Source organism: Cygnus atratus, chromosome 3, assembly GCF_013377495.2.
Source record: "Cygnus atratus isolate AKBS03 ecotype Queensland, Australia chromosome 3, CAtr_DNAZoo_HiC_assembly, whole genome shotgun sequence".
In the NCBI taxonomy this organism is placed as follows: Eukaryota; Metazoa; Chordata; class Aves; order Anseriformes; family Anatidae; genus Cygnus; species Cygnus atratus.
Window position 1 is genome coordinate 109,781,230 of NC_066364.1, and position 25,325 is coordinate 109,806,554.

Below are 25,325 nucleotides of genomic sequence, written 5' to 3' on the forward strand. Positions count from 1 at the left end.
ATTACAGCATGCTTGCTGGGACAGGTCACTTGTGCTATGGTAAAGGCAGGGGATTCCTGGCATCCCAAGCAGAGCTGGTGGCCTCAGGCCGAGGCAGCTTTGTAGGTCCCTCCATGAGGATTTGGGGAGTCCTTGGGAGCCCCCTGCTCACACAACTGGGAGCAGGGACATCCCTGTACGCGGTCACGTTGTGCAACCACGGGATGTGCATGTCAATAGGAGCTCCCCCTCCGTAATGAGCAATCGATAGCCGGCCGACTTATACAATTAGCTTATGTCATTAAGAAGTTTGTGGTGAGGATTTCAAAGCAGCCGCCGCATGACTTGGCCGAGAGGCTGCAATTCGTCCAACAACACGCAGCGCTAAACACAGCCTTGCTGCCTGATGCCACGGGCCACGCTGCCACCCAGAACAGCCCCACCAACAATGTACTTCTCCTGGGACTCGGCCTCGTCCATCTCACGACGGACAGTTACTCAAATCGCCTGCTCCAGCCTCCTGGTGGGGGTACTCGGGTTCTGAGCTCAAGGAAAATACAAATAATTGTGCTCGCCAAAACACAGGGCCCCCTCAGCCTCCCCCAGCCCTTCTCCCAGCCCCACCGCCCCCTTCCCCGGGGACCCCATCCCCTCCCTGCCTCCTCGGGGGGGCCAAGCCCCCCCAGGGCCGGGGTCCCCGCGTCCCCCGGCTGCCGGGGGGCGCCCGGGGCAGAGCTGCGGAGCCGAAGAAGCCGCCGCAGCCCCCGCCCTGCCCGGCTCCCCCCAGGCCAGGGGCTGGGCTCTCCTCGCTCCCCGCCGGGCGAGGCAGCGCCGGCCACCTCCCCTTCTGCTCTTCCTCCTCCTCCTCCTCCTCCTCCTCCTCCTCCTCCTCCTTGCCTTCCTACTTCTGTCACCGGCTCCTCTCCGGCTCTGCCGCTGCCCCCCCGACCCGCCGGGGCTGCGGATACCCCGATCCCCCCCGCCCCATAGAGCCGCCCTGCCCCGCTGCCCCCTCCCCGTCCCCGTCCCCAGCGCCGCCGCCGCCGCTCGCACAAGATGGCGGGGACCGTGGCCGAGCGGGACGCGCTGGTGAGTGCCAACGGGGCTTGGGGGGACGGGACGGGGCTCAGGGGGGAGCCGGGGGGGAGCCACAGCCCCTCACGGCCGCCACCTGCGGCGGGGAGCCCCGGGGGGGGCCGCCCGCTGCTGCCCCTGCTGCTGCTGCTGCCGCCGGGGGTGAGCACCTGCGGCCGGGAGGGGCCTCAGCGCTCTCGTTTCTACCTGCAGAAAATAGAGGACGGGCATTTAAACAACTCCCTGGGATCCCCGGTGCAAGCTGATGTGTACTTCCCTCGCCTGGTAAATCGCCTTTTTTCGGTTTAGATTTGTTCTGATTTTTACCCTTCTTCGCATCCCCCCCCGCCCCCCCCAATCCCCCCGGCTGTACAACCGGGGCCGATGCCGAGTGACCCCCGCCGCCCCTGTCCTTTCCAGATCGTCCCCTTCTGTGGACACATCAAAGGAGGAATGAGGCCGGGAAAGAAGATCTTGGTCATGGGCATAGTGGACCTCAACCCTGAAAGGTAAAAACCCTGTGAGCCCGGGCAGGGGGCGAGGAGGGACCCCCCCAGTCCCCCCCTTTTCTACAGAGGAATTATTTTTATCATCTTAAATATAGCGTGCTGGTTTCTCCTTTGACCCATAGAGGGGGCATTTCTGTACGGGATCCTGTTTCCCACGATTTCACTTGGAGTAAAGGAGGACTCGCCTCGGATCATATATACGCTTATCTATGCAACACACGCACCTATATGTGTGCCATATCCATGTCCTTGTCCCTGCTGAGCTTTTGAGGCATTCCCCGGATGAGCTGAGCTGTCAGCCCCCCATGCTGCTATGCTGCTGATGGTTTTGATAAGCTGAGAAATCAGCCCGGCTGCATTTGGGGTTTATCTGCTTGTTTTCTGGCTGAATGAGAGCAGTTCTGTTTGTCTTGCAGCTTTGGCATCAGCCTGACTTGTGGGGAGTCGGAAGATCCTCCTGCGGATGTAGCCATCGAACTGAAAGCTGTATTCACAGACAGACAGTTTGTCAGAAACTCGTGCGTGGCTGGAGAATGGGGGGAAGAGCAGTCATCTATTCCCTACTTTCCCTTTATACCGGACCAGCCTTTTAGGGTGAGTACTACGATCGCAGCGGCACGCACCGTCTCTGATAAAGCGTAATTTGAGCGGCATTGCAGCAGGACGCGACTTGCCTCTCGTGAAATCTCAGGGTAGTCTTTGGCTTGTCTTTGTAATCTCGCTTGCCTCTGGCTGAGACGCCGCTGGCCGGGTTGCTCATATTGATCAGGAGTTGTGCAGAGCCCGCTTCTGCAGCCGCTTGCATCTGCAGGCAGTTCCGATGGGGCTATAAACACATCACGGGGTGTTATGACAAGTCGGAGGTTGTAATGCCGTGTGATGAAGTGCACTTCCTGAGCTTAGTTTTATAGCTATAAATTAAAAAGTACCTCTATGTTATTACTGCATTTCAGGTTATTACTGGAGAATGTAAATACTCTGTGGGACTGCCGTGTGTTTTGATGGTTTCTATAATGGACGTAGTGTTTGCAGTTTAGCGCAGCTAATGAGGATCATGTTCATCCTTTTTCTCCGGGGATGTTACACTGAGGTTGGCTGTAGCCCTTTGTGTTAGCAGATTAAATAGCTAAGCAATGGAGGTATTCTTTTCTGAACCTTGGGATTAAATCTCCTGGCAAATTTAAGCTGGTAGTCACTTGAAAACGGTGTATGTGGAAATCCTGCGGTGCGAGGGATGGACTGGGTTGACCTAGAAGCAGATTCCCATCTGTAGTGTTTATGGTTATGTGAAGCTGTCTTTGCTAATCAGGACTAACAAAGTATGCAGCTGCAGAGGGCTTCTTCCCTCGCAGCGGTTTGGCTACATTGAGAAAAAAGGCTGCATGCCTTCTCCATGCGGCTGACCCAGAAAAGCCCTCCTCCTCCCCGCCCCTCTTATGAAACCTTGCCGCCCCTCTGCTAAATGCCAGCGCTCTGACCAGCTGCCAAACTCTCTTAATCCATCTTGCCCCCAAGATAATCTCCCCCAACCCCAAAAGCTCAGTCTCCCCAGATGCTTGGGCTTCGAGAGGGTGTTGATGACTGGCTTTGCTGTGGATGGGTTGCGTTCTACTTGCTTCTGCAAACTCTCCTGTCTGAACTGGCAACACCCTTTGGCGCACGTGGGAAATGCACTTGAAAGGGCATGGAGGCTTGGTCTTGCTCTGGCTGCGAGGGTTACGCTACCTGCTGCCATGGGTGGTGGCTGGGCCCTCCAACAAGCAAGACAAATTATCCAGAGCATGTTTTGTGGCTGTCCCACTAATGACAGCTAACATCAGAGGACAGCGATATTGCACGTTTAGTGTGAGATACTGCAGGAGGGGAGTTGTTCTTTTTTTTTTTCTTTTTTTCCCAAATGCATAAACAGAATTTAGACTCCCAGATGACTTTGCACCTTTGATGGTCTCCCTCTCAATGAATAAATTAAACAGGACTATTAAGTGTTCTTGACAATTACTTGTGATCCAGTTCAATTATCGTTCTGGCGTGGCCCAGGGTGATCTGTAAAAATGGATCGTAAGCGGTGTTGAGGCTAACCATATCTTTTACATAACAAGGCCTAAGGCTGGATGCACCTGCTGCAGTGACACAAGAGCTACGCAGCAGCATGGGCTCTTCCCTGTTACGTGGTGCGCTACCAGGTCCCCATGGGGCAGTGTTTTTTTGGACAGTCCACTGCCACTTCTTCCAGCGTGATTTGCCCTCAGTCAGTCGGGCTAATCAGGCTTGGTCAGTTTATCATTGGCCCCCGTTCTCATTTTTATTTGTTGTAATATTTCTGCCTGAAAGTTGCACTTCATTCCAGACTACCAGCCTCTAGAAAGGACTGAGGATTTACACATGACTTCCCTGCAGATTTTCTTCCCTTAGGCCTGTCCAGAGCTGGAGGTCTCCAAGGGCCTGTACAACAAATGCACATTTTATGCCTTCACATCTCAGCCTCCTGGCAGGCAGCTCCACCAAAGCTTAACTGTAAGACATCCTCTCAAGCCGCCCCCAATATCAGGAATCTCCGGATCTGTCCGAAATGGGTGGTCCAGCACCAGTCTTTGTGGCTTTTCCAGAGCATTTCTCCAGGGCTGTAGGAGGAGAGCTGTGTCCTTCCCTGGTCTGGTTTGTGCCTTGTGTGAACTGTCTGGCAGAATTCAAGCCATCGTGTGTCTCCCTCATTGCAGCCCCTAGTCCAACAGGCAGTCCTAGGCTGTGTGCAGCCACCATGGTGAAGGCTTTTTAGTTGCGCAGCAGCTGTGTGAGTATGTGCAGTTCTAGCGTGTGGGAGGGGAGGGCAAACTTATCCCTCCTCTCATGTTCGCTCCCTTCCAGTGAATTAACGGAAGTGTGGAAGGCATTGCAGAGGGAACTTCCCCCTCATTCTGTAGGAAAAAAAATATTCTGTAGCAAGGATTGCAAGATTTGGGTTGGAAATACAGTTTCTTCCCCCTGTAATTAGCAGTTTGGATCTGTTTCCGGCATTCTTCTAAGAGGCAAAACCTCCATGATGCCAACGGGACTGTAATCTGCAGAGCGGTGGGACTGGGTTCCAGGGTCCTCCCCTCCGGGACACTGTGAGACTGGATTAACACTCCTGTGAAGTATGAGCAGATCCATGGTAGCGTGACTGGGGTCAGGGGGGCAAGTTGGTCTCAGGCCTCTCATTGCACAGCATGTAAGTAGCAAGATATGTAACCATACCAACACTACTTAAAGGCTAATCCCGAGCTTTTTGTGTCCTGTGAAATAACTTCCCAGTTACGTTGTGAACATGGTTCATTGTTTTATTTTTTTCAGGTTGAGATACTTTGTGAGCATCCCCGTTTTAGGATATTTGTGGATGGACATCAGCTCTTTGATTTTTACCACCGTATTGAAACACTGTCAGCAATTGACACAATAAAGATAAATGGAGATCTTCAGCTTACAAAACTTGGCTGAACTTGTTAGAACTGTAGATTCCAAACCGGCTCAGGTGCCATCGTCCATTTGGAGAAGTGACAGCCGGCTCTGGACACAACTATAGTAGGAAGGCTGCCCCGTTCCTTTTCCATGTGCGGTTCTTCACTCCTGTGCTGACGAACTGGGCTGTTGTTTATCCTAACGAAGAACACTGTTGGTTAATAGACATTGAGACATTTTTTCTTGGATCAAAATAGCCCACCTGTGCTGGATAATCAAATTGGAATGGATTCAGAAAGACTTGCAGTCTCGTTTCAAATCTCACAGAAAGGCAATTTCTGAAACGCTGTACTAAAACCGGTTACTGAACAGCAGTGACAACAACGACGAAAAGTTTTTCTTTTGCAAATATTGTTTCTGCACTGAAGTGGAGTAGTGTAGCACAACGCAGGGCCACATGCTGACATCCTTACCCAGGGCTTGAGCCTGGTTCCACGGAAATCAATGGCAGATCTCCTATTCACTTTACTGGGGTACAATCAAACTGCTTAGTCCTTAGTCAAGCACAACTCCCATTGATTTCTGTGGGATTTTTGCACACACCTGGGGGTGAGATCTTCTGCTGGTGTTAATCAGCTAACCTCCATGGCCTGGGATGGAATTCTGCTGATTGCTGCCAGCTGCTGATTTGGTCCAAGGACTGTGCAAAAACTGAATGAGGGTGTCAGGACACAAGCCTGTATATTTTAGTCAGGGTATTTGCATAGAATGTAGATTGTTACAAGTTTTTGCACAATGTACTGTTAATACAATTTTTAAAGCTTATCTGTAGTTTATTTATTTATAATCATTGTATGTATTGGTAAAAATGAACAATCTTACTGATCATTAAGAACAGCAAAATGTAAACATTTTGAATGTACAAAATGTCTTAGGTTCTTTGGGCAAACTCTACGTATTATTCTTGAAAAATCGTGTTTCCTATTGAACGTTTAGTTACATTTTAATGGAGCCCTCTAGGCCCTGGGAAAATGCGGGCATGGTAGTTGGTGGGGGGAGCTCTGCATATTCACTAAGAACTGTTTTTCAGGGCTTACTAACTTTGCTGCACAGGATAGGTTTGAGTTAAAGTCGATCTGTTTTTAAAATTTAAACAACCGATTTGTAGTTTTAGCTGTGCTTTTATAACTTGAGAAGAAGTTACATTTGGCAGTCTCTTAGTTCAGCAAGAGAACCAGCCTCTTTCCAGGGGAGATGGGAGATTTTTTTGCACTCGTTTAAGAACATATTCGGCCTTTGATATGACAATTAAAACTTGTCTAGACAGCCAAGTTATTAATGCTTGAAAATCAGCTACTGCACATGAATAATAACTTTTCAAGTAGCTTTTTAAATAATAGGTATAGCTGTATAAACACAGTCATTGCGCTACACTATAAATGAACACAACCACTTTTCTTGACGTCTTTAGGACTAAATACACTTTTTCCTTGGCTGCTCACAGTAGACTATAGCAGGTCTTTCTGAGTAGTTATAATCATGATATAAACATATATTTAGGCAATTTTGAAAACATGTAATATAGGGACACAGAATACAAAAACATCCTTTGTAGCACTGTATTTAAAAAAAAAAAGAGAGAAAAATCTCACAAACAGAACTATATGAAACTTGCAATAAAGAAGGGTTTTAAGGCAACCAGAACTGGAATATCCAAAGTGAAGGGTAGAATGCCAGTTGCAAAGCCTCATTTTGCGCTAATTTGGCCTGCAGTTAAGAAGCCTTAGACTGCAAGCTGAAATTCCAACTGTGGCTCTAGTCCAAAGCCTGTTGAGGTCAATCAGAGTCCTCCGAGCACAAAGGCATAGAAGCCTGATTCTTACTTCATGCGAGTGCAAATCTCTTTGTAAAGCCAGGGGGACATTGCTGGTGTGAATGAGTTAAGAATCAGGCTGCCACCTACAAAACAAGAGTTAAAAATTGAAATTTTAGCCTTAACATTGAAGTCTCCTGACTTTTTTTCCAAATTAAGCGAGAACCTATTGTTTTCCAGATGATCTTTTTATCTGGTGTGTGACTTTTAAGTTGTGCATCAGATTCTGTTTGTACTCCAGATTGAACCTTGATATGAAATGTTCCTGTCTTGCTCTGTTTTTACTCTTTTACATGATTCATGATGACTGTGTCATTTTCCATTGTATAAAGAATGCTGACAGTGTTTTGGTACAAAATATATTCTTAAAAATGATGATAATAAAAATCCAAGGGAAAGGTGCTTCTACATGAGCTGTTTGGATTTTTCTCTAGCTTTGACATGGTTTGCAGTTCCAAAGCAGATGCAGGCAGAAGATGAATTCTGTTTGGAGAGATGTTTAGTGCCGACCGCGCCTATTGCTGTCTCCAGCTGTATAGGTAAAGCCAGGTTTCCTGATGCAGTGGTGTTGCCTGAGGCTGTCCTGCTAGTTCAGAGGGCCAAAAAGTAAGAGGCTGGAGAGATTTGCACCATGACCCTGCTGTAGCACAAAACCAAAAGAGATCTCCCTGACAGCACAAAGCCAATAGAGATTCTGCCTCCATGCCTTTACTGTAGCCCAGAATAAGGGGTTCGGCAGACTTGAACTTTCAGCCACTCAGGATTCCTGGTAGCTGTGGTAGGTTAGTGCAGCCCTCAGACTTCTCTTGTCCTGCACGGGGTTGGCTCAGGACAAAGCACAGGCCAGGGATGCTGGGATGAACTCTACACGGGTCCCTGTCAGCAGCAAGGGCCTGGTGATACCACCATGCCTGAGTTCCCACCTGCTGTCCTGGGCACACCCCTTTGGTCTTGTGCCAGGACCGGAAAAGGGCAGAAAGTCACAGTTACAGTTTCCATATCTATTTGTCTGCTTAACAGAATTTTTGAAGCCTTTTTCTTTCACGCTTGGGCAGTACCAGGCTATGGCAGGTGAAGGAAGGATGATGTCCATGAAGCCAAGGGCCCTTCCATGCCTGCTTGGTTTACGCTGGCTAACTGCATTCAGAAGCTACTGCTGAACACTTCTGTGTGCAGTGTAAGTCAGAGAAAACCGGGGCCTTAAATCTTTCTGTTCAGTTAGACTTTAAGCCACATCAAAATGTCTAAGATGGGTGCTGCAAAATTTGTATCTGAAGTCTTCTGTCTCCAGAATTTAGGGATTATTCAGATTTTCATTTTGCACATAACCCCTACCAGACCTGAAATCAGACTGTTTCCACACTGGGACAGGTTTTCAAAATGTTTTTCAGTAGACACAAGTAGTCTGTGAGCTTCTTGGAAGCTGTGATTCTTCAGGAGTAAAACCAACTTTTGAAAATCTAATGTTAGAATTTATTAGTTGAATATTTCCATGTTTTCCTCTGAATAAGGAAATCATTTCTGAAATGAAAGAAGTCTTGAATAGGTAAAAACTGTGTGGAGTAAAATCCTTCAATTTAGCATAGCTTTAAAAACCACCAAATTACTTAGTTATGTCTGTAATTGGCTGTGATTAAACTGATGTCGTATTTTTTTAAGAAATATTGAGCTTATTGCCTACTCAGAAAGAGCCTTGAATACTTCAGGGTGATGTGAGGTAGTCTGTGTCTAAGCATATTTCACTTATATGCTTTTTCACAGCCAAGTTGTTAAAAATGTTACAAAATACCTTCTTTTTGTGTCACAACTAGAAATGTTTGCCCCACCTTGAAAGAACATTTTGTACTAAATATTCATGTGTTGTCTATGTGAACTTGCACTAGCATATATTATAATCTCCTTCCCCTCCTTGCCTAGCTTGGGAAAAAATAGGCGTAATATTGCTAAACCGGTTGAATGTAACACCTGCTCGAGGCATAGCATCTTTCTCAAGGGCTGTTTTGAGTAAACAGCCTGAAAACCAAAGAGAGAGCCTGATTCACCTTTTTGCTGTGCCAGCTTTCCACCCTTGTCACTCTCCTGAAGTGAGGCTGAGACTGAAGCCCTGAGATTTTCCTGTTCGAGAGCAGCACTGAGATTTTATCTGCCGGGATTTAAAAACATTACTGTGGAGGAAATGAGAACAGAGCAGCCACAGCGCTCCCAAGTTTGCTAGTAGGGTTGTGGTAGTGTGATGTGCTGTAGTCCTAATGGAGCACAAGTTTAGGGGGAGGTCATGGGCACTCCAGAGCCAGACAAGAGGAGCTGTGGAGCTGTGTGAGGGTTTCCCAAGGATGGCTATTTGACACATTGTTAGCCACCACCTTCTGCAACCCCAAAGAAGGACACACAGCAAAAATCAGCATTGCTTACAAGTTTGGAAGGCAGGAACTGGCTCATGTCCCTACCCGCCTTCTTTGAAAGCAGCTCCTAAATAAGTAACAGGGAAACTTTGGGGTAGCCATGCCACAAAGATATTTTCCCCCACAAAAACTCAAGCAGTGTATCTGACGTGGGGCTTGTCTTGCCTCCCACCCAGTGCTCCCCACAAAAACCCAGTATGCTGCTTTCCACACTGAAGCTGCTTACCGTGACCTTTTTCTGAAGAAACCTGCAGAACAGCAATCTGCTGAGCCACTTAGTGGCAGCTCTAAGCAACTTTCTAGCACCCCTGGAACTGAGAGGAACAAGAGTCAGACAGAGAGCAGCCCTAAATGCTCACTGTGAGCGTTTTATATGGCCACACAAGTCTAGGAACAGTTAGTGACCTGGTGAGATTTTTTGCCGGGTTTTGTTCTGATTTTCTCACAGGGACCAGGAAGTGTGCAGGTAAAAAGTTGCTTTGCAATGAATGGTGTGTGGGGTTAGAAGGAAGGCCAACCCAAATGGGGAGAAAAAATGAGCTGCTGACGCTTTTATCTGGCTTTGATACACCCTCCCAACTCCTCCCAGCAATCACTGCTGTTACGAACATGCACAATTACTACAACGAGGAGATTCAGTAGCATGTGCAAGATCAAAATAATAAACTCACATTTTGCCACAGGTCCTCCCTAGATTCTGTTGCTACGTCTTTCCATCTGTCTGTCAACAAATAGCTAAATCCTGCTGCCTTTTAAAGTCCGTGGCAAAATGCCTTTTGATTTTCATGCAGAAAGGTCTGTAAGAAAGGGTTATTTTCAGCTTGGGCATACTCTAAAAATCTGTTCTTTTCATTCTCCTTAATTTATTTTTAAGTATGAATAGAGGACTATTTCTGCCTGCATTATCTGTTTGAGTAGAGTCAACAGAAAGCACAGTCTCTCCCTGCTGCAGTAACACTGATTTCACAGCTGATGAAATGTTTTATATTTATTACTGTCTGATTTTAAAAAGTGAGGGTGTGCACAAAATGACCTGGCAATAATAGTAACGTGTATCATTCACCGCAGATCTATTTTTATGTGTTGTGCCAATTTCATAATTAACTTTTAATAACAATAAAATGTGAAATCTGCACCGTGTTCTTTTTGTCTTTTATATTAATTCTTAATGCTCATTATGCACCCTATTTACTTAATTTTTGGCTTCTTTCTTCTGTTTTTCAGACATAGCTAACTCTTTCCCTCATAAAACTGTAGTGTGAAATTTTAGAATGAAAAATGTATCACAGATAGCAGCTTGTGTAAAACTCCTTGTAAACTGAAATGCTCTATGCAGAACTGAACAGTCAACTTTTTAGAGGAAAGAATAACTTGCTTGCTCATGCAAGACTCCCACTGACATCACTGGGCAGTGTAAACCTCAAGAGTTTACAGGCACGACTCAGACCTTACAGCCGGGACAGGAGACGCAGACGGTTGGTGACTTTTGCATAGGATAAAACAGTTCACTCTGGTGGGACTGGGTTCGTGGGTAGTGGTTATGTGGTAAGGGAAACCACGAGATCAGCTCCAGAGACATGATATTATGGGATCCAATGTTTTACCTGTTGGCATGATCCTAGCTAAAGTTTGCGTTGACCTGAGTAAGTGAAAGATGAAGCTTCAAGGTCTCAGCTTCTTCCAGTCAAAGCTATTGGAAAAATTCTGTATGACCCTAACGGGAAAAGATTGTGTTCCCCATCCAGTTGTGGCTGCAAGACATGAGCAAGGTTTCTGAGTGAAACCTCAAAATCCAAACAGCACTGAAGTAGCAGATGAACAGGATTTGACTATAGCCAGCTCTGCCTTTTTTCTCCCAATAAAATGAACAAGAATCAGGTGCTCCCCACAAGCATGGATCTGTGGCCATCCCTGCTCACAGCCAGTCTGATATTTGGCCCTTTGCTTACTACACACAATCCCAAAAGGGGATATGTTAAGACTTCTAGAGATTCCAAGATAAAAACAGTATTAGGTAATGTCAATACAAACCAGAAATAGGGAGGACAGATAGGAATGCACGCAACAGCCAGAAATTTGTATCGCATCAAATGGAAACACCAACTTGGTTCTGAGCCAGTGGGAGTTTCCCAGTAACCATGATGGACTTTAGATGAGACTCCACATTTGCAGGTGCTTCCAGTTGCCCCAGCACAGTCTGGGCAGAGGAGCCAAGTACAGCCTCTCAAGGAAGGAGCCTTTCCACTATGCATACAGTTGACTCAGTCTTAATAACTCCTTCACAGGAGTGGAGGTAGCGAGGCTGCAGAGGTGCAAATTCACCTTGCCTTCCCTTGTGTCCGGAGCTTTGGCAGGATCTGTGCTCTGTGACCCCACGAGTGCTCTGAATTTTCTTTCTGCACACAACTTCCAGCTGAACAGGAGAAAACCTGATCCACTATGGTCTTTTGATATTGCCTCCAGCTGGCAAAAAAACTCTCTGGTAAAATTCATGTGTGTTACACTCACCATGGACAAGGAAGTTGCATGTATGGCTGCACACAAACCATCCGTTCCCTGAGGGGTGCAGTCCTCCTTAGAATAAATCTTGGTTGCTGTTTCTGAGGGTTGGATTTTTACATTTGGCACTCGGTTTGAGCTGGAAGACATATAACATTATATGCCCTTTCAGAAATACTCTGAATTTTATCCTGTTTCAGAAGAGATCCAATGCAAGTTTCCCTTATGAGGCATGTCTCAAAGGGCTCTGGTATACCTAGATATGTTGAATGTGAGCCCCAAACCTCCCTCACTGCATCAGTTCACACCCATTTGATGTCTTCAGGCAAGGGCATGTTAGAAAGGCCTCTGCGCAAGATTCAAAGACTGGCTATATCTTGGCAGAGCATCCGCCTTGTGTAAAGGCAGCACCTAGTTCCTGCCTGACAGCAGAACAGGAGCAGCTAAGTGCCTGTGGGGATTTTCAAAACAGGGAATACATACACCCAATTTCATTGCTGGCATTGACTAACTCTTACAGAGGCCCCTGAAAAGCTCTCCTCTTGACCTGTAATACCAAGGAAACCACAGGGGTGAGTTTTGGGCACCTATGTAACAAGTGCCATGTGCACTTCTCTCCCATTCAGATCAGCAGTAGGCACACGTCACAACTGGGCCTTAGTTTGGTGAAGTGTTTCTGATCTTGAAGTCAAGCCAATTCGTGCTGAGGGATTTACTCACAGGAATACCACAAATACGACTCTTTGCTAGCACTGCAGTGGATCTTATTTTTAAACGATGACTTTCACCACTCTTCTAAGAATAGAGGCTGGCTCTGAAACATCACGTCGGCTCCTGCATTCTCCAAGGGTTACGCATTTCTCATCCTGAGGCTTCAGTTTCCACACTGGTGCCTTGCGAGACCAGGGCTGTTATGCTGGGGGGTCATTCTGTGAAAGACCCTGAGAAGGAGGCGTCTTTGAGCAGCTCTCTGCGCAGCCAGCTGAAGGAGATGTGCAAGTCACTCCTGGCACTCAGAAGTGATGGTGAAACAGAGCTACGCTGACTCCTGGGGCTTGCAGAAAAGGGCTTCCTCATGACTCTCAAGGATAGGAACAAAAGCCTGGTAAATTAGAAGCTGGACAGTGAATTTCAGTGGCTGAGAAAAGAGGAGGATTTTAGTACTAGACAAGCTGATATTAGCAGCAAAGAGATGCTCCCTTGATGCCCAGGGGCTGTGGGCAGGTGTTGCTCTGGCTGAGCTGAGGCAAAGCTCTGTGCAGTAGAACAAGCTGTCACCGAGTACTGGTGGAGATGCTGGAGGTTTTCAAGACATGCTCAATGGCAGTGCTTTTGTCTGGTCCCTTGTGCAGGGAGAAAAGCCAATGCTGACATTATTGTAATGTATGACAAGCTACAGTAGCAGCTCTGGCACCGCATGCTCCAAGAGGCAAAGAGGATTCTTTCCTAGCTGCTCTCTAAGAAATTTTCTGTGTAATGGGAAAGATAATCACTGTCCAGAAGAGATCCAGACCAGAACTAAGGACAGAATAGGACCATTGCTATAAGAAACATTATTGAGAAAGTGATAGATTAATTGCAATCTGCAAAGGAAAACAAAATATTTGAATTTAGAAGTACAACGGCCACATCGAGGCCACCCCAGCTTCATAAGAGAGATCCGAAGAGCTTCAACAGCTAAAATACAGACTCTGAGAGGCAAAGCTGTGAGTAACTCTGTATTATTGAATGGATACAGAACAGAGCTTTCACATCCATTCCCAGTCATTTCCACTGCCTTTTCTCAGAGGTGGTGGGTCCTCTCCATGAGAAAGAAATATTACTGGAAACCCCACAGCCAGAGGATGGAGCTGTGGATACTGGCTTTAGAGCATTACGTGTCCTTTACAGACACCAACCAAGGGATACTCTATTTAGCACCACTCACTGAAGAACTTCAAAGCACTGACAAACTTTACAATTCATGTTAATTCCCGAATGCTCCTTGCCTTCTCTAGTATTACTGCTCTCATTCTTTGGGCAGAGAGGGAAGCCCAGAGACATAACAAGAGTTTCTCAGCAATCACTGCTGTAACTTGGAATGCACTGATTTGCACACACCTAATGTCACATTGCTATGGCTTTTGGCTACAACAGGGAAGTTCAGGCTTCCAGGTCCCCCCTTCACTCATCAGGCAGACATTATTTGGGCCAGAATATCCGACAGTAAGGTTGAGTAATGCCATGCACATCCTCTGAGATAAGATGGACTATTCACAATGCAAAATCCTTACAAAATATGATTTTTTAAATGGTGAAAATTGAATGGCATTATATTATCTTTTGCAGCCTCCACTGCCTCACAGTGCTTTTGCCTGCAATTTAAATAATGCAGAGGAGAAGCTGCAACATGGAAGATCAGGTTTCTTAGCAGGGAGTTGTTTGCTGCACCTTGCACTCAAAAGATGGTCCCTAGACAAAACACAGCATCGTATCCTGAGTGATGCAAGCAGGTAGATCTCTATCAATTTCAGTGGAAGTACATTGATTGATAGCAACTGAGCACCTGCTAAAGCATGAACTGGATTAGGGTGCCCATAATAAACATGTCCTCTTCAAAAGATGCTCTCAGGAAAAATAACAGGATTCTAATTAGCGCATGCAGGGAAAGCGCATGACCGTTTTAATGCACTGTACAGCTGAAGCTGTGATAACGCAGGCTGGAAGATGATGCTTTCAAGTGAAAGAGAAATCAGTGGTAATTATGAGCGTTGTTGTCTTTCTGTATTACCAACTGTATTGATTACCTTCATCCTGTGTGTCACCAGCAGCCAGGGAGCATGATATGTTATCTCATGCGTGCGTTGGAGGGCAGCAGAGATTGGCTTATTTTTAGAAACAGATTCCCACAGAGTAATGGTAGCAATTGGACGATCATACCTATGCACATTAAAATGCCAGCAGATGAATTACTGGACAGTGCCAGCAATCCTTTCACTGTCTGGGGCAGGAGGAAAGGGCACGAATGAACAGCTCAGAAGTTCAGCAACTGACAAGGACAGCGTTTGTGCCTCTAAGAGTATCCTGGGAGCTGTGTGGCTCACACTGGCCAGTGTGGAAGTGAAGCTGGTAAGAAGCAAAATCACACTTTCCAGGTTGAAGAGATGATGCATTTGCAGGTCCAAGCGTGCATCTCTCTCCTGCCTTACTTGGTCCCATAAGGCACGGAATTACATCTCTGTCAGTAAAGAGAACTGACAGCCATCTACAGACAGCCTTCAAGGATTCAGTCCTGGGTCTCCGCTGCTGGTGGGTGCTCACTAAACCTCAGCAAGACTGCAGAAGTGTAAGGCTGTGCAGATGTGGGCACGCAGCTGGTAGGGCTGAGCTGCCTCTAAGCAAAGTCAGCTGGAAGGTAGCCAGGAGCTGCCTGTGCGAAGCAGATGTGCAACAACATCTGATGGGAACTTACGTGTCTTGTAAAGCATTTATAAGTCTCATAAAACAGAAGAGTGCTTCAGACTGTCTGGAAATAATATTAGCCAGGTTAACAGTCCTGTCATTGGACTGGTTTAGACAGGAGTTGTACAGCACTGATGAAGGTCGGAACATTTCCAGTAAAAGCCAACCCAAGTGTCTCTAAGTAGAGCACAATTTGGGTTCACTTGTAGAAGAACTCACTAATGCACACTTGAAGCACTCAGCATCCAATACAGGTAAGTGACAGAATGCCCCAAATCTTCTGCTTCTCCATTCCTTTATCTCCCTTTCATTTTCAGCCACATCGTGGACCTGTGCCTGTGGTCAGGCCAGTGACTGTTGCTGTATTCAACATAAATAAACTGATGATCACAGACCATCGCAGGAACATCCAGACCATCCAGTGACTGTCACACTTGATAAAGCTGGCAGCCCAAATAGTTCAGAGTCTTTGGCTGTGCTGACTGGAATTCAGTTTGGAGGACAGCACAAGGGATGCAGAGAGCATTACTTTCCCCAGAGAGATTTTTCTTTTAATTCTCTTTAAGTACAGTTGGTCTGAAACCTAGTCAGTACTCTTGAATTTTACATATTTGTTGTTGCAATAGGACAGCTTGGTGTCAGAGGCTATTAGATGCCCGGTCTTTTTCAGAATCCTGTTAAGTTCATGCATGCTGATTTTATGAATTGTGTGCAAAGGAAACTCTCGGTCCACCTTCAATGTACCATTCTTCTGTTTCGTATGCCCTTTTATCCTCTAATAGGTGGACGAGTAAAGAGAAGACCCTAAGCTATCTTCTCAGTATCATTTAGCTTTCTATACACTTTCATCATGTTTATTATCACCTTCTTCAAGGTACACCGTCCTTTTCAACCTAATGACCAAATACCAGACAGGAAACTTTTCTAATGTTTTACCACATTGCTTCAACCTACACGGTAAGAATTAACAGTCACCACAGTCAAAGTAAATTGTAGGTGGTGGCATATTGCCTAACATCCTGATGTAAATGTAAGATAAAGGCCGACTCCAGGGGGTGTAGCGCAACATAAAATCCAGCCGTACAGACTTTGCAGATCAAGTTTTATCTTCATTTCAGAAAAGCCTTTAATTATGCTGAAATGTGTGCTTTCAAGCTTTCCTACACCTGGCCTTCAGGAAACCCCTCAGTTAACTGCAGCCAGTGACTCCCTCTGTCACTCGCTCCCCGCAAGGGATTTTAGACACTCAATCTGTACAGCCACGGCACGAAACCAAACGGTACTCCATCTCCTCAGCTTGTTCCCATGCCTCTGGCCAGCCTCCAAATAAATTTTGTTGCTTCCTCCGTGTTTGAGCTGTCTTATTCTACCTGCAGTGCTGGAAGGGAGTAGCCAGATTTGGCTTCTAAGAGCATACCGCACCACAAGGAACGCCTTGTTCTAGGGAGGGCACGGCAGGAAGAAATGTCCTTCATGGCTTTTGGGGCGATGTGAGCCAGGTTTCAAATGGTTTTCACTGCCAGAGACTGTCACCCATCTCCTGCACATACGAGCTCCACTTGTCCTCTTCTGAGCTGCTTGGTTTAGACCTCAAGCAGCTCCAGAGGGAAACTGTGAGTATCTTCACAGGTGAACTTCCATATACGGCCATGAAGCCACGGGCTGTGATGGTTGGCACACAGATACGTATCAGCATGCCAAAACTTCCACAGCAACATGTAACTAGTATACACAAACACAATTACACATGCATTTATTGGGAGAAGGTGGTAGAGTGACTCAAACATGTGTCAACAGCTTCCCAGGGTGAGGATTTAAAAGAGTTATTTGGTGTAATAAAGACTGATGCTTAATACACAATTTTCCACAAAGACTGCTTTTTTGCTTATGCCAGCTGAGTGGCTACATTAGTGGGAAAATGGGAAGCCTTGTCATGGGTGAGTAGTAGCTGAAACTGGGGGGGTATTCACGCCACCTTCTGCAGCATCTAATTTCAGCTGCGGTAATTGAGTCTGGTCTCTGTGGGTTCCCCATATAGGCAGTGGAAAGAGAGACGCTCCTCCAGAGGATGATTTATCACAGACAGTTTTGATGCCCTGAATGGCCTTCCAGAGGCCCTAGCTCCAAGTCTAAAAAGGGTCCTTGAGGATGTTCACCTTCAACGGAACAGCCAAATGTAGATAGATGCCTGATGTCCCCTTCACACGCACACACAACCCTGTGTTTGAAAGTTTAGGGAAAAAAAAAGAGCTGGAAACAACCACAGATACGTGACTTCAGACATTTCCTTAAGCACCTGCTAATAGGAAGGAAACTACCACCCTAAGAGAGCGAAGAACAACAAAGGCTTTCAGTGCTGAAGGCAGAGGGTTATGCATCACTCACACAACAAAGAAGACACTTGCAATTCTGCTTCCACAGGGGTTCACCTGTCCTGCCAGGCTTGGTAGGAGCTCTGAATAAAAAGCCCTGGAAGGAGTGGATGTGCACCTGTACAACATCCCTCTTCAGCATCCCACAGGTGATGCAAGCAGCTTCTCCATGTAGGAGTATGAAACACAATACACTTATCAACTAGGAATGCTAAATAATGTGAAAAAGGCTCTACAAACATGTGACCCTTATTTATTTTAATAACTTTCCCTATTGCTTAGAGCCGAGCTTCCTACTAGCCAGATCCAAAGTAATTATTGGTTACAGGCGCCTTCAGTGGCTTTCAACCAGACGCTTCCTGGGTTGCCAGAAATAGGCAGCAAAAGGAAAACAGCGTGCCTCCCTTTACACAAAAAGTAAAACCAGATAAAGCAGAATTATATTTGAAAAGAGCAGATTAATCTTTTTGCTCAGAGTGAACAGGGCAATTTTTTTTATCCCAGTTGTTTTTGAACTGTTTAGCACCTGCATGTGAAAGAAGACAGAACAGCACCTCTTCAGAAACCGAGCGACTGAACAGCTCTTGGCTGGCGGGTTGCAAACAGCACCAGGAATGCTAGTAATGTTGCAGCATTCAGCCTTCATTCATTGGTGGTTTCCTACTCCTGAACACAGAGAAAAAAATGTAGAGATCCAGGTTCATCTTTGCTGGTATTTCACTGATGTCAAGGAGGTTACAGTAGCAGGCAACTCTGACCTGAGCTGTGTAGGGTCCCTGGTTTTATACATAGCTTCAATTCTATCCCTGCAAAATGGATGAACGCCAGAGCTGTGTGAATGATCAATGGCCACACAGATTTACAAGTCAGCCAGGCAGGCGTTTCAGAGTGCTTTACCAAAAGGTATAAATACCAGGTATTAATTATTGAGTGACCGCCTCCCTCTGGGGGAAGGAGACAGAAATAATTTGCTGGGCTCAGCCTCAGCTAGCACCGGTGCTATGATGTATGTGAACGTGCTCACCCTCCTGTAAGGCTGCAGCCTCTACAAAGGAGAGGCAACGGGCAGACTGTCTGAAAACAGAAAGGGAACGGGCCCGTCTCTTTGCACAGAGATAACAGCCCTCCAGCTGCTTATTTAGCCTCAGTCAGACTGCATCCCATCCTGTGAATCTGCCAGCACCCAGGGAAAAAACATGGGCATGAAAACCCTTGCTCAGCAGGTGCAGGACACAGGCTTTTCATTTTCTAAGACAATATTATTTTTATATGCAGTCTTAGGCAAACTCAGGAGTCCTGATGTGTTCTTACTCTCTTCAAATTCCTTGTCTACTCTGTCCAGCTAAAGACTGAACAAAGATTTGGGGTGAAAGGCACTGATGGACTGCAGGAATAGACAGGCAGTGCTGCACTCATCTATTTTATTTTGTTAAACCTGAAGACTTCAGAGATACAAGACTGCACGTACACACATATTTCATTGACTGTGGGGTCCAGGATGGTGAAGTTTTCGGAGCTTAGCGATTCAGAGCCTGAATCTTTTCTCACTCCTGCCCATTTTGAACTTATCAGGATAGTCCCTTTTGATACTCTCCATGGAAATTAAGGGAAAACACTCAGATTCCTAACTTTGTTAGGACTAGGATAAACCTTCTGCAGGCAAAGATTTAGGCAACTGTGGTCTTACTCTGACAGACTGACAGCACTATGAACATAGTTTAAAGAAAAAGCAAGCCAAAGGAGATGTCAAAGAAGCACAGAGACACAGTTTTCTGGGTTTTAATTGCAGTTGGCTCCTGTGGAGTATCCTGTGAAGGGCTTTTACACAGGAGCAGCCCATTAGCTTTAAAAGATCACACACCAAAGCCTCAGAAGAAAAAAATGAAAACACTATCTTCATGCAGACAATATTAATCCCCAAAAAAGCAAGCATCACACTCAGGTTTTTTGTCCTTTGCAAGGAAAGTGTAAATACATGCAGGCAGATGCACACAGCTCTATTCCTGACCTTCAAAATGTTTTAAATGCTAATGAGTCGGGAGCCTACCTATGCATGTTAGGTAGCTATCTCTAGTGTTTTCTACCATTCTGCCAGTAGAGCAACTTACCCCCTTATACTCTCTGGGGAGATCCCTCTCTTCTAGCAACCAGTGCCTTGGTAAAACAGTGGTTCTGTTTTTTTTTCCCATACTTGAGCAATGGAAAACGCAAATGGTGCCTTTGTGCACTGGAGAAGGGCACGTGGTGGTCATGGTGATGTTTGCTTTCCAGGATGTGAAATGGTTGAACTCAACATCAAGGTATTAGATCAGCCAGAAGGAATGAGGGGAATAAAACCGGCACTCAAAGACTCACACAAATGCTGCGTATTTTCCATACACCAGCACTAACTGCTACAACTGCAGAGATCGTTTCCTCTCCGTCACGGGACTCACATTCACCGCCGATACTCACTCTAACGAAACTATGACTCCCAAGGGAAACTTGGAGGCTGATGTGGAGCCTGATCTAGGGCAGCACTAGACTGGGGTCCAACACAGCGCTGGCCTACAGGCACCCCCTCATATCAGTTCTGTGCAGGAAAAGAAAAGGTCTTTTCAGCTCAGGATGTAACGGTCCAGCCTATCCCTGAAAAACCCAGGCCTGACACTTTTCACATGTGAAGCTTTCCCACAGGCAGAATGAGTCTCGAGAAACTCTAGAGATAAGTTTATAATGCTGTGATGGCTCCTTGTACACAATCAGGAGAGAAAAACGCACCACAGACACTGCGCTGGGCCCTGGGGCACGCTTGTAGCTGCGCAATGCTACCATAATGCACATTAACAAACAGAGCAATAAGGTAATAATTGTGAAGGGAGAAGAGACCTATCTGATCCACTCCTAACTGAATTAAAGGCACTACAGTAGCTTGCACATAACAGAATCTGACTCAGAAGACACTGGCCCAGCTCTGTAAAAGCAAACCAGCCCTAAGGCAAACGTGAGCGCAGTGACTCCTTGTCATGCTTTGCAGAGGGTGAGAGTCCTGAGTTGGCTAGGTAGCACAAAGTTGTAGCTCTGTCTGTCCTCATCTCTCTGTCAGACTGAGGAAGGGGGCCTCTCCAGAGGGGTGGCCTAGCTAGTAGCTGCATATAAACAGTCAGCCAAGCCCAGAGATGTGTAAGTAACATGGGGCTCTGAATTCACAGCCTATAGGGTAATTTAAGCGTCCTGATGGAACTATGGAGTGGAAAAATCTTCTCAGTGTAACCTGCTGTCAAACTGCATCTGAAGACATTTACATGCGGAAAAGTCATGTGCTAAAATGCCTACGTTAATTTTGAACGAAAGCTGGTTCACATCCCACCATCTCTTTGAACAGGCAGAACAAGCATCTGACTAGCAGGAGAACTCTGCTGTGCTCCTGAAACTCCCTCCAGCTCTACCACGTGACGGTACACACAGGAGTCTCTGCTCCTCAAAAAATCTGGGCTATTGCCAACAGGTTTTCCATCAGGAATTAGCAGCTGCTCAGAGAAGCGTGAATCATCTCATAGGATGAAAGGTTTCCTAAGTGAGATGGGCTGCTAGCAGACACAGGTTTGATTTTTGGAGATACCTGCATCGCTAGCAAGGGTCCTGCGTCTTGGCTCCTCCGCAGAGAAGGATTTGTTGGAAATTCCACCCAATATGGAGTAAACAGTGAGTAACCGAGATATGGTCTCTGCCCAGGGGATTTCTTGCCGGAGGAGACAAGCCCCTTTGCAGCAAAATATGGATAAATACGGATAAAATATGGATTTTAGCCAAATTTGGATATAATTATATCTCTGCTGCTCAAATAACATTCCACAACTGGACAATTGGACCAATGCCATTGGCATGCAAACTGATTGTGAGTCGCCATCAGTCTCTCTTTTAAATCCACCAAACTGTTGACTTGCATCTGACTGAGCGGACAGCAAACACTGTGGCCTACATTATAAACAATTCCATACATGCAGAGAAATTGAGACAAATTCGCCTCTTTGAAACATCTCACAATCAGCTCCTGTTGGGAAGACATTTCCTGGCTGGTTTGGTGCTGTTTGGAGCTGTTTCCAACTCACTAGCACTGTGTATGCAAAACAGAGGCATGAGAGTTCAACACCTAGGTTGGATCTGTCAGGTCCCAGTTTGGCCAGATGAAGGTACGGAGCCCTATGTGGTGCTCTGAAAATAGCCCTCTCTCGGCTATAATAGGAATCTAAACTCCTTCCAACAATGGTTAGGCCATATAAATTGATAGTCTTACTGTATTGTAAAACTTTTTTCACTTCAGTGCTTAAAAAAGGAAAACCATGAGCCAAACTGACCACTAACACACACCCCTTGACCAATAAGGTTAGAGAAGGGGTGGCTGCAGCTCCTTGCTCTAAGATGCACATATTCCTCTGAAATAACACAGGCTGTGCTTAGACTGTGTGATAGTCTGCACTTTGACTGTCCCTGGCAAGGGCTCCTGCAGAGCACATCAGTGACACCATTTAAGCCTGCTGGGATTGTATTTGTTTACTAGACCCAAGGAGCTGGCTCAGAGATAGCACCCTTTTCCCAGCACAGAAACAGAGTTAACCACGATTTAGAGAGAGTGCTCCTCCTTAGAGCCCGGTGCATTTAAACAGATTTCTCAGGCACCTGGATTTACCTATTTTCATCTGCCCTAGCTCTCCTTGCAGCACGCTGGTCCAGCCACTTTCAAGAGACCTCCATGTGATCCTGTATATTGAAGTCTCTGGGGGTTTGATTTCTCACCTCCCTGCTGGTTTTGTGCTTGCCTTTGTTGCCCTGCTGTCCCCCTCACCCCCCAGCTCTCCACACTCCCCTCTGCTTGCTCCTTCCCACATTCTGCCTCCAACAAGCCTGTTTGTGCCCTGTTCTTGGTATAAACGTCTGGGGTTCAGTTTTGCTTCTTTCTGCTTGTGAGGCAATGGCCGGGGACCACACAGAGGCCAACACATCCCTGTGGTGAACCTTGCTATGCAATTTAAGGAACTGCTTGACCCTTGCTGCCAAAGGCTACTTGTTCTGGAACAAGGCGTGTAGCTGAAAGGAACACTGGCCACTTCCACACCTTGACATGTTAGTTTAAAGCACCAGCAAAGATGGCTTTCTGCAAACACGTGAGATTCTGCATTGGAGTGTGCACATGCTGGGGTCTCAGCCTCAGAGCCCGGGTCTCACTACAACTGCTGGTGCAGCCTTCGTGGTGCCTTGCTTTCAGAACTCCAGTGCAACTGGGACACACAGTCTTTCTGTTAGCACTCAAAACCAGTTTGGCTGTTTGGAGCATGGTATATTCTGATTACATTTTGTCTTGCCGTTCATAATTTACCTACGACAACAACTCTGTCAAGTAACTTATAACCAGATTTGGCAAATCTCACATACCTCTCATATAAGAGCTTTCCAAAAAACAATCCTGTTCTTCTGAGATCTACCCCTGATGTGTGCCTACCTCCCAGATGCTTTGGGTCTCAATGAACAGAGATCAAAAAAGCAAACTCACTGCAGAAAAACATGATGGAGGATGAAATTAACATGAGAAGAGGCATCAGCCTTGGGCTTGAAAGACAATATTGAAAAATCTTGTATTTTTTCATATTGAAAAAATAGCCACGCTCACAAGCTTTACTCTGCCACAGAGAGCTAGAAATCTTGCTTTCCTGCTGACAGCTGATGTACTCACACGACACATCTTCTAGGAGATGGAAGCATTGTCAGACCTGGGAGGAAACAAAGTGCGTTTTCTATACATCACTTTGGCTGTCCATAACTTGCTGGGTTGCTACCTGTGTCAGCTGTTTTCTCCTCTCAGCTTGCCTGAGTAACACAGTTAAATTGTGGCTAAAGTCAGACTGCTTTCAGCCCACACTTGCCTTAAAATTTATGTGCCCTTCACACCCAAGGAAGAGCCAGCATCACTAACAGCTCACCAGCTTTTGTCAGATACAGTTTGACTATTGCCCCCTCTCAAAAACCTTGCCTTTGTTAAAATGTATACACTAAAACACATTTTGCACGTGCTGCTGATGAGTTACGTATGTAAGTATGGAGAGGCCAGGTATATGGGTAGCGTTACCTCACTGATGTCATTAACTTCTGCCACTTTGAGGATGTGGTCTAAGTCATGGCAGGAAAAACGAGGCTGTTTTGACATTCATGAGCTGGTTAATCCACTAGGTAGCCTTCATATGCCAAGAATGTAAGCCTGCATGTTCATTAGAGGCTCCAAACACGGTTGAGACTCAGAATGGAGTTCCTTGGAAGAAAACAAAAACAAACCCCCCTCCCAAACACATGGTACTGAGTGGCAGCAATCCTATCCCTGCCCAAATAAGCCCGAGCCAAAAATCAAAGAACCATTTGGATGTAGGAGATTTCTAAGGCCTGCCTAAAATAATTGCCATTTCATCTTTTTTTCTGGAACTACATAGTTTTCTTTGTAGTTAATGCATTTAGATTGTGTAAAGACAACTGGGATTTTTAATGGCTTGCAGGTCACAAGAGATTGGGCTGCTGATGTAGTAATGCCTTATAGTTTTTGTAACTATGACTCCAGTAAAGATAGCTAGGGAGATTTGTATGAAATAGTAACGTGCTTGCACTCCAAACAGAGGCTTTATATGCTGCATATAAAGCATATGCTAATGTTACGTATTTTATGCCATTACAACTAGAATAGATGGAGGCAATCCCTTGAAGAACTGGAAAACTTCTGTGGGACACCCATAACAAGAGAACCCATTGCCTGGTGATTTGCCTTGCCCAAAGGTCAATGCTAATGGACTTCGCAGTGATACAGAAGATGTGAGCAGCCAAGACGTTCAGAAGAGTACCTCAGTACCTCTGAATAGCTTTGAAAGGCACTACAGCCCCGGGAGGAAACACGGATCACCACACAGGAGTGGCCATAACAGCTAACAGCAACCGTGGGGAGGCCAGGCTCAGCAAGTTCCTTTCACTGTCAGCAGAGTAAAGACGACATGGAGCAGGAATTAAGACGCTCTCTGAACAGCGGGAGACATGGAGGCTTGGCATCCTTGCTGCACAGCCAGCTCACAGACACAGATGGGGTAAAGCTGCTGGTCTCTTCTCAAGGGGGTCCCCAGTGTGGCTGGAGGATGCCTGGGGACCAAGAGGCACTCCCAGCTCCCTGATCTCTAACTCAGACAAGAGCCTTGCACTGCCTGTGGAAGACCCAGGCAGTCTGCATTGATTCGGGATGGAGCTCAGGGCACCAACCACTGCATAAAGAAAAAAACAATGACTGCTACAGGTCTTTTAGCATCTTCCGATGCTTAAAGACACATCAGCAGCGCAGTTCAGTAACAGGCCACTTAGCTTATCCTCTTCTCACACAAAGCTTTGTTTAACTTAGGTAACAGTAACTGCACATTTTTTCTTTCACTAACTCTTGCGTATTTAGAAGGCAGAGGAAAGGGCGTATTATCCATTCAGCCAGCTTTGATAATGCCCACCTTTTGAAACCACAGCCACAAACAATTTTCATGTAAAGCTTTTGAGGCTGATTGGTGAATTCAGTCAGACAAGCTCTTTCTGCTTGATAACGCAGTAGCAGGGGTTATTTCAGCTATAATGGTTTAAGATAAATGCAGTTTTACTAAATTAAAAGCATTTCACAGAAATGTGCCAATTCAGTTTCATGTCAGGATGGGAAAAAATCAAAACGTTCTGTGAAGATAAAATGCAAGAGCTT

General features: G+C 46.1%; 2 protein-coding genes across 5 annotated transcripts in view; one reads left to right on the forward strand and one right to left on the reverse strand.

The window, feature by feature from the left end:
- LOC118251193 (uncharacterized) overlaps positions 1-25,325 on the reverse strand; it is a 67,928-nt gene that overhangs the window by 38,211 nt on the left and 4,392 nt on the right. Inside the window, exon 3 of one of the 4 annotated variants that reach the window (XR_004779697.2) lies at positions 5,050-5,195. The exons of the other annotated variants lie outside the window; for them this stretch is intronic. The gene's annotated coding sequence lies outside the window, so the exon portion shown is untranslated. Of the gene's footprint in view, positions 1-5,049; positions 5,196-25,325 lie in introns of those variants that run through there. 4 annotated transcript variants of the gene reach the window in all.
- LGALSL (galectin like) lies at positions 875-7,273 on the forward strand. Its single transcript, XM_035553086.2, has 5 exons — positions 875-1,068; positions 1,267-1,338; positions 1,474-1,562; positions 1,979-2,156; positions 4,893-7,273. The coding sequence occupies exons 1-5, from the start codon at positions 1,036-1,038 to the stop codon at positions 5,034-5,036; spliced, it is 516 nt and encodes a 171-aa protein (XP_035408979.1). The 5' UTR covers positions 875-1,035; the 3' UTR covers positions 5,037-7,273.

Coding starts and splice junctions, on each gene's coding strand:
- LGALSL (XM_035553086.2), top strand. CDS start 1,036: ATGGCGGGGACCGTGGCCGAGCGGGACGCGCTG. Junction 1,069..1,266: donor TGGCCGAGCGGGACGCGCTG/GTGAGTGCCAAC, acceptor TTCTACCTGCAG/AAAATAGAGGACGGGCATTT. Junction 1,563..1,978: donor GTGGACCTCAACCCTGAAAG/GTAAAAACCCTG, acceptor TTTGTCTTGCAG/CTTTGGCATCAGCCTGACTT.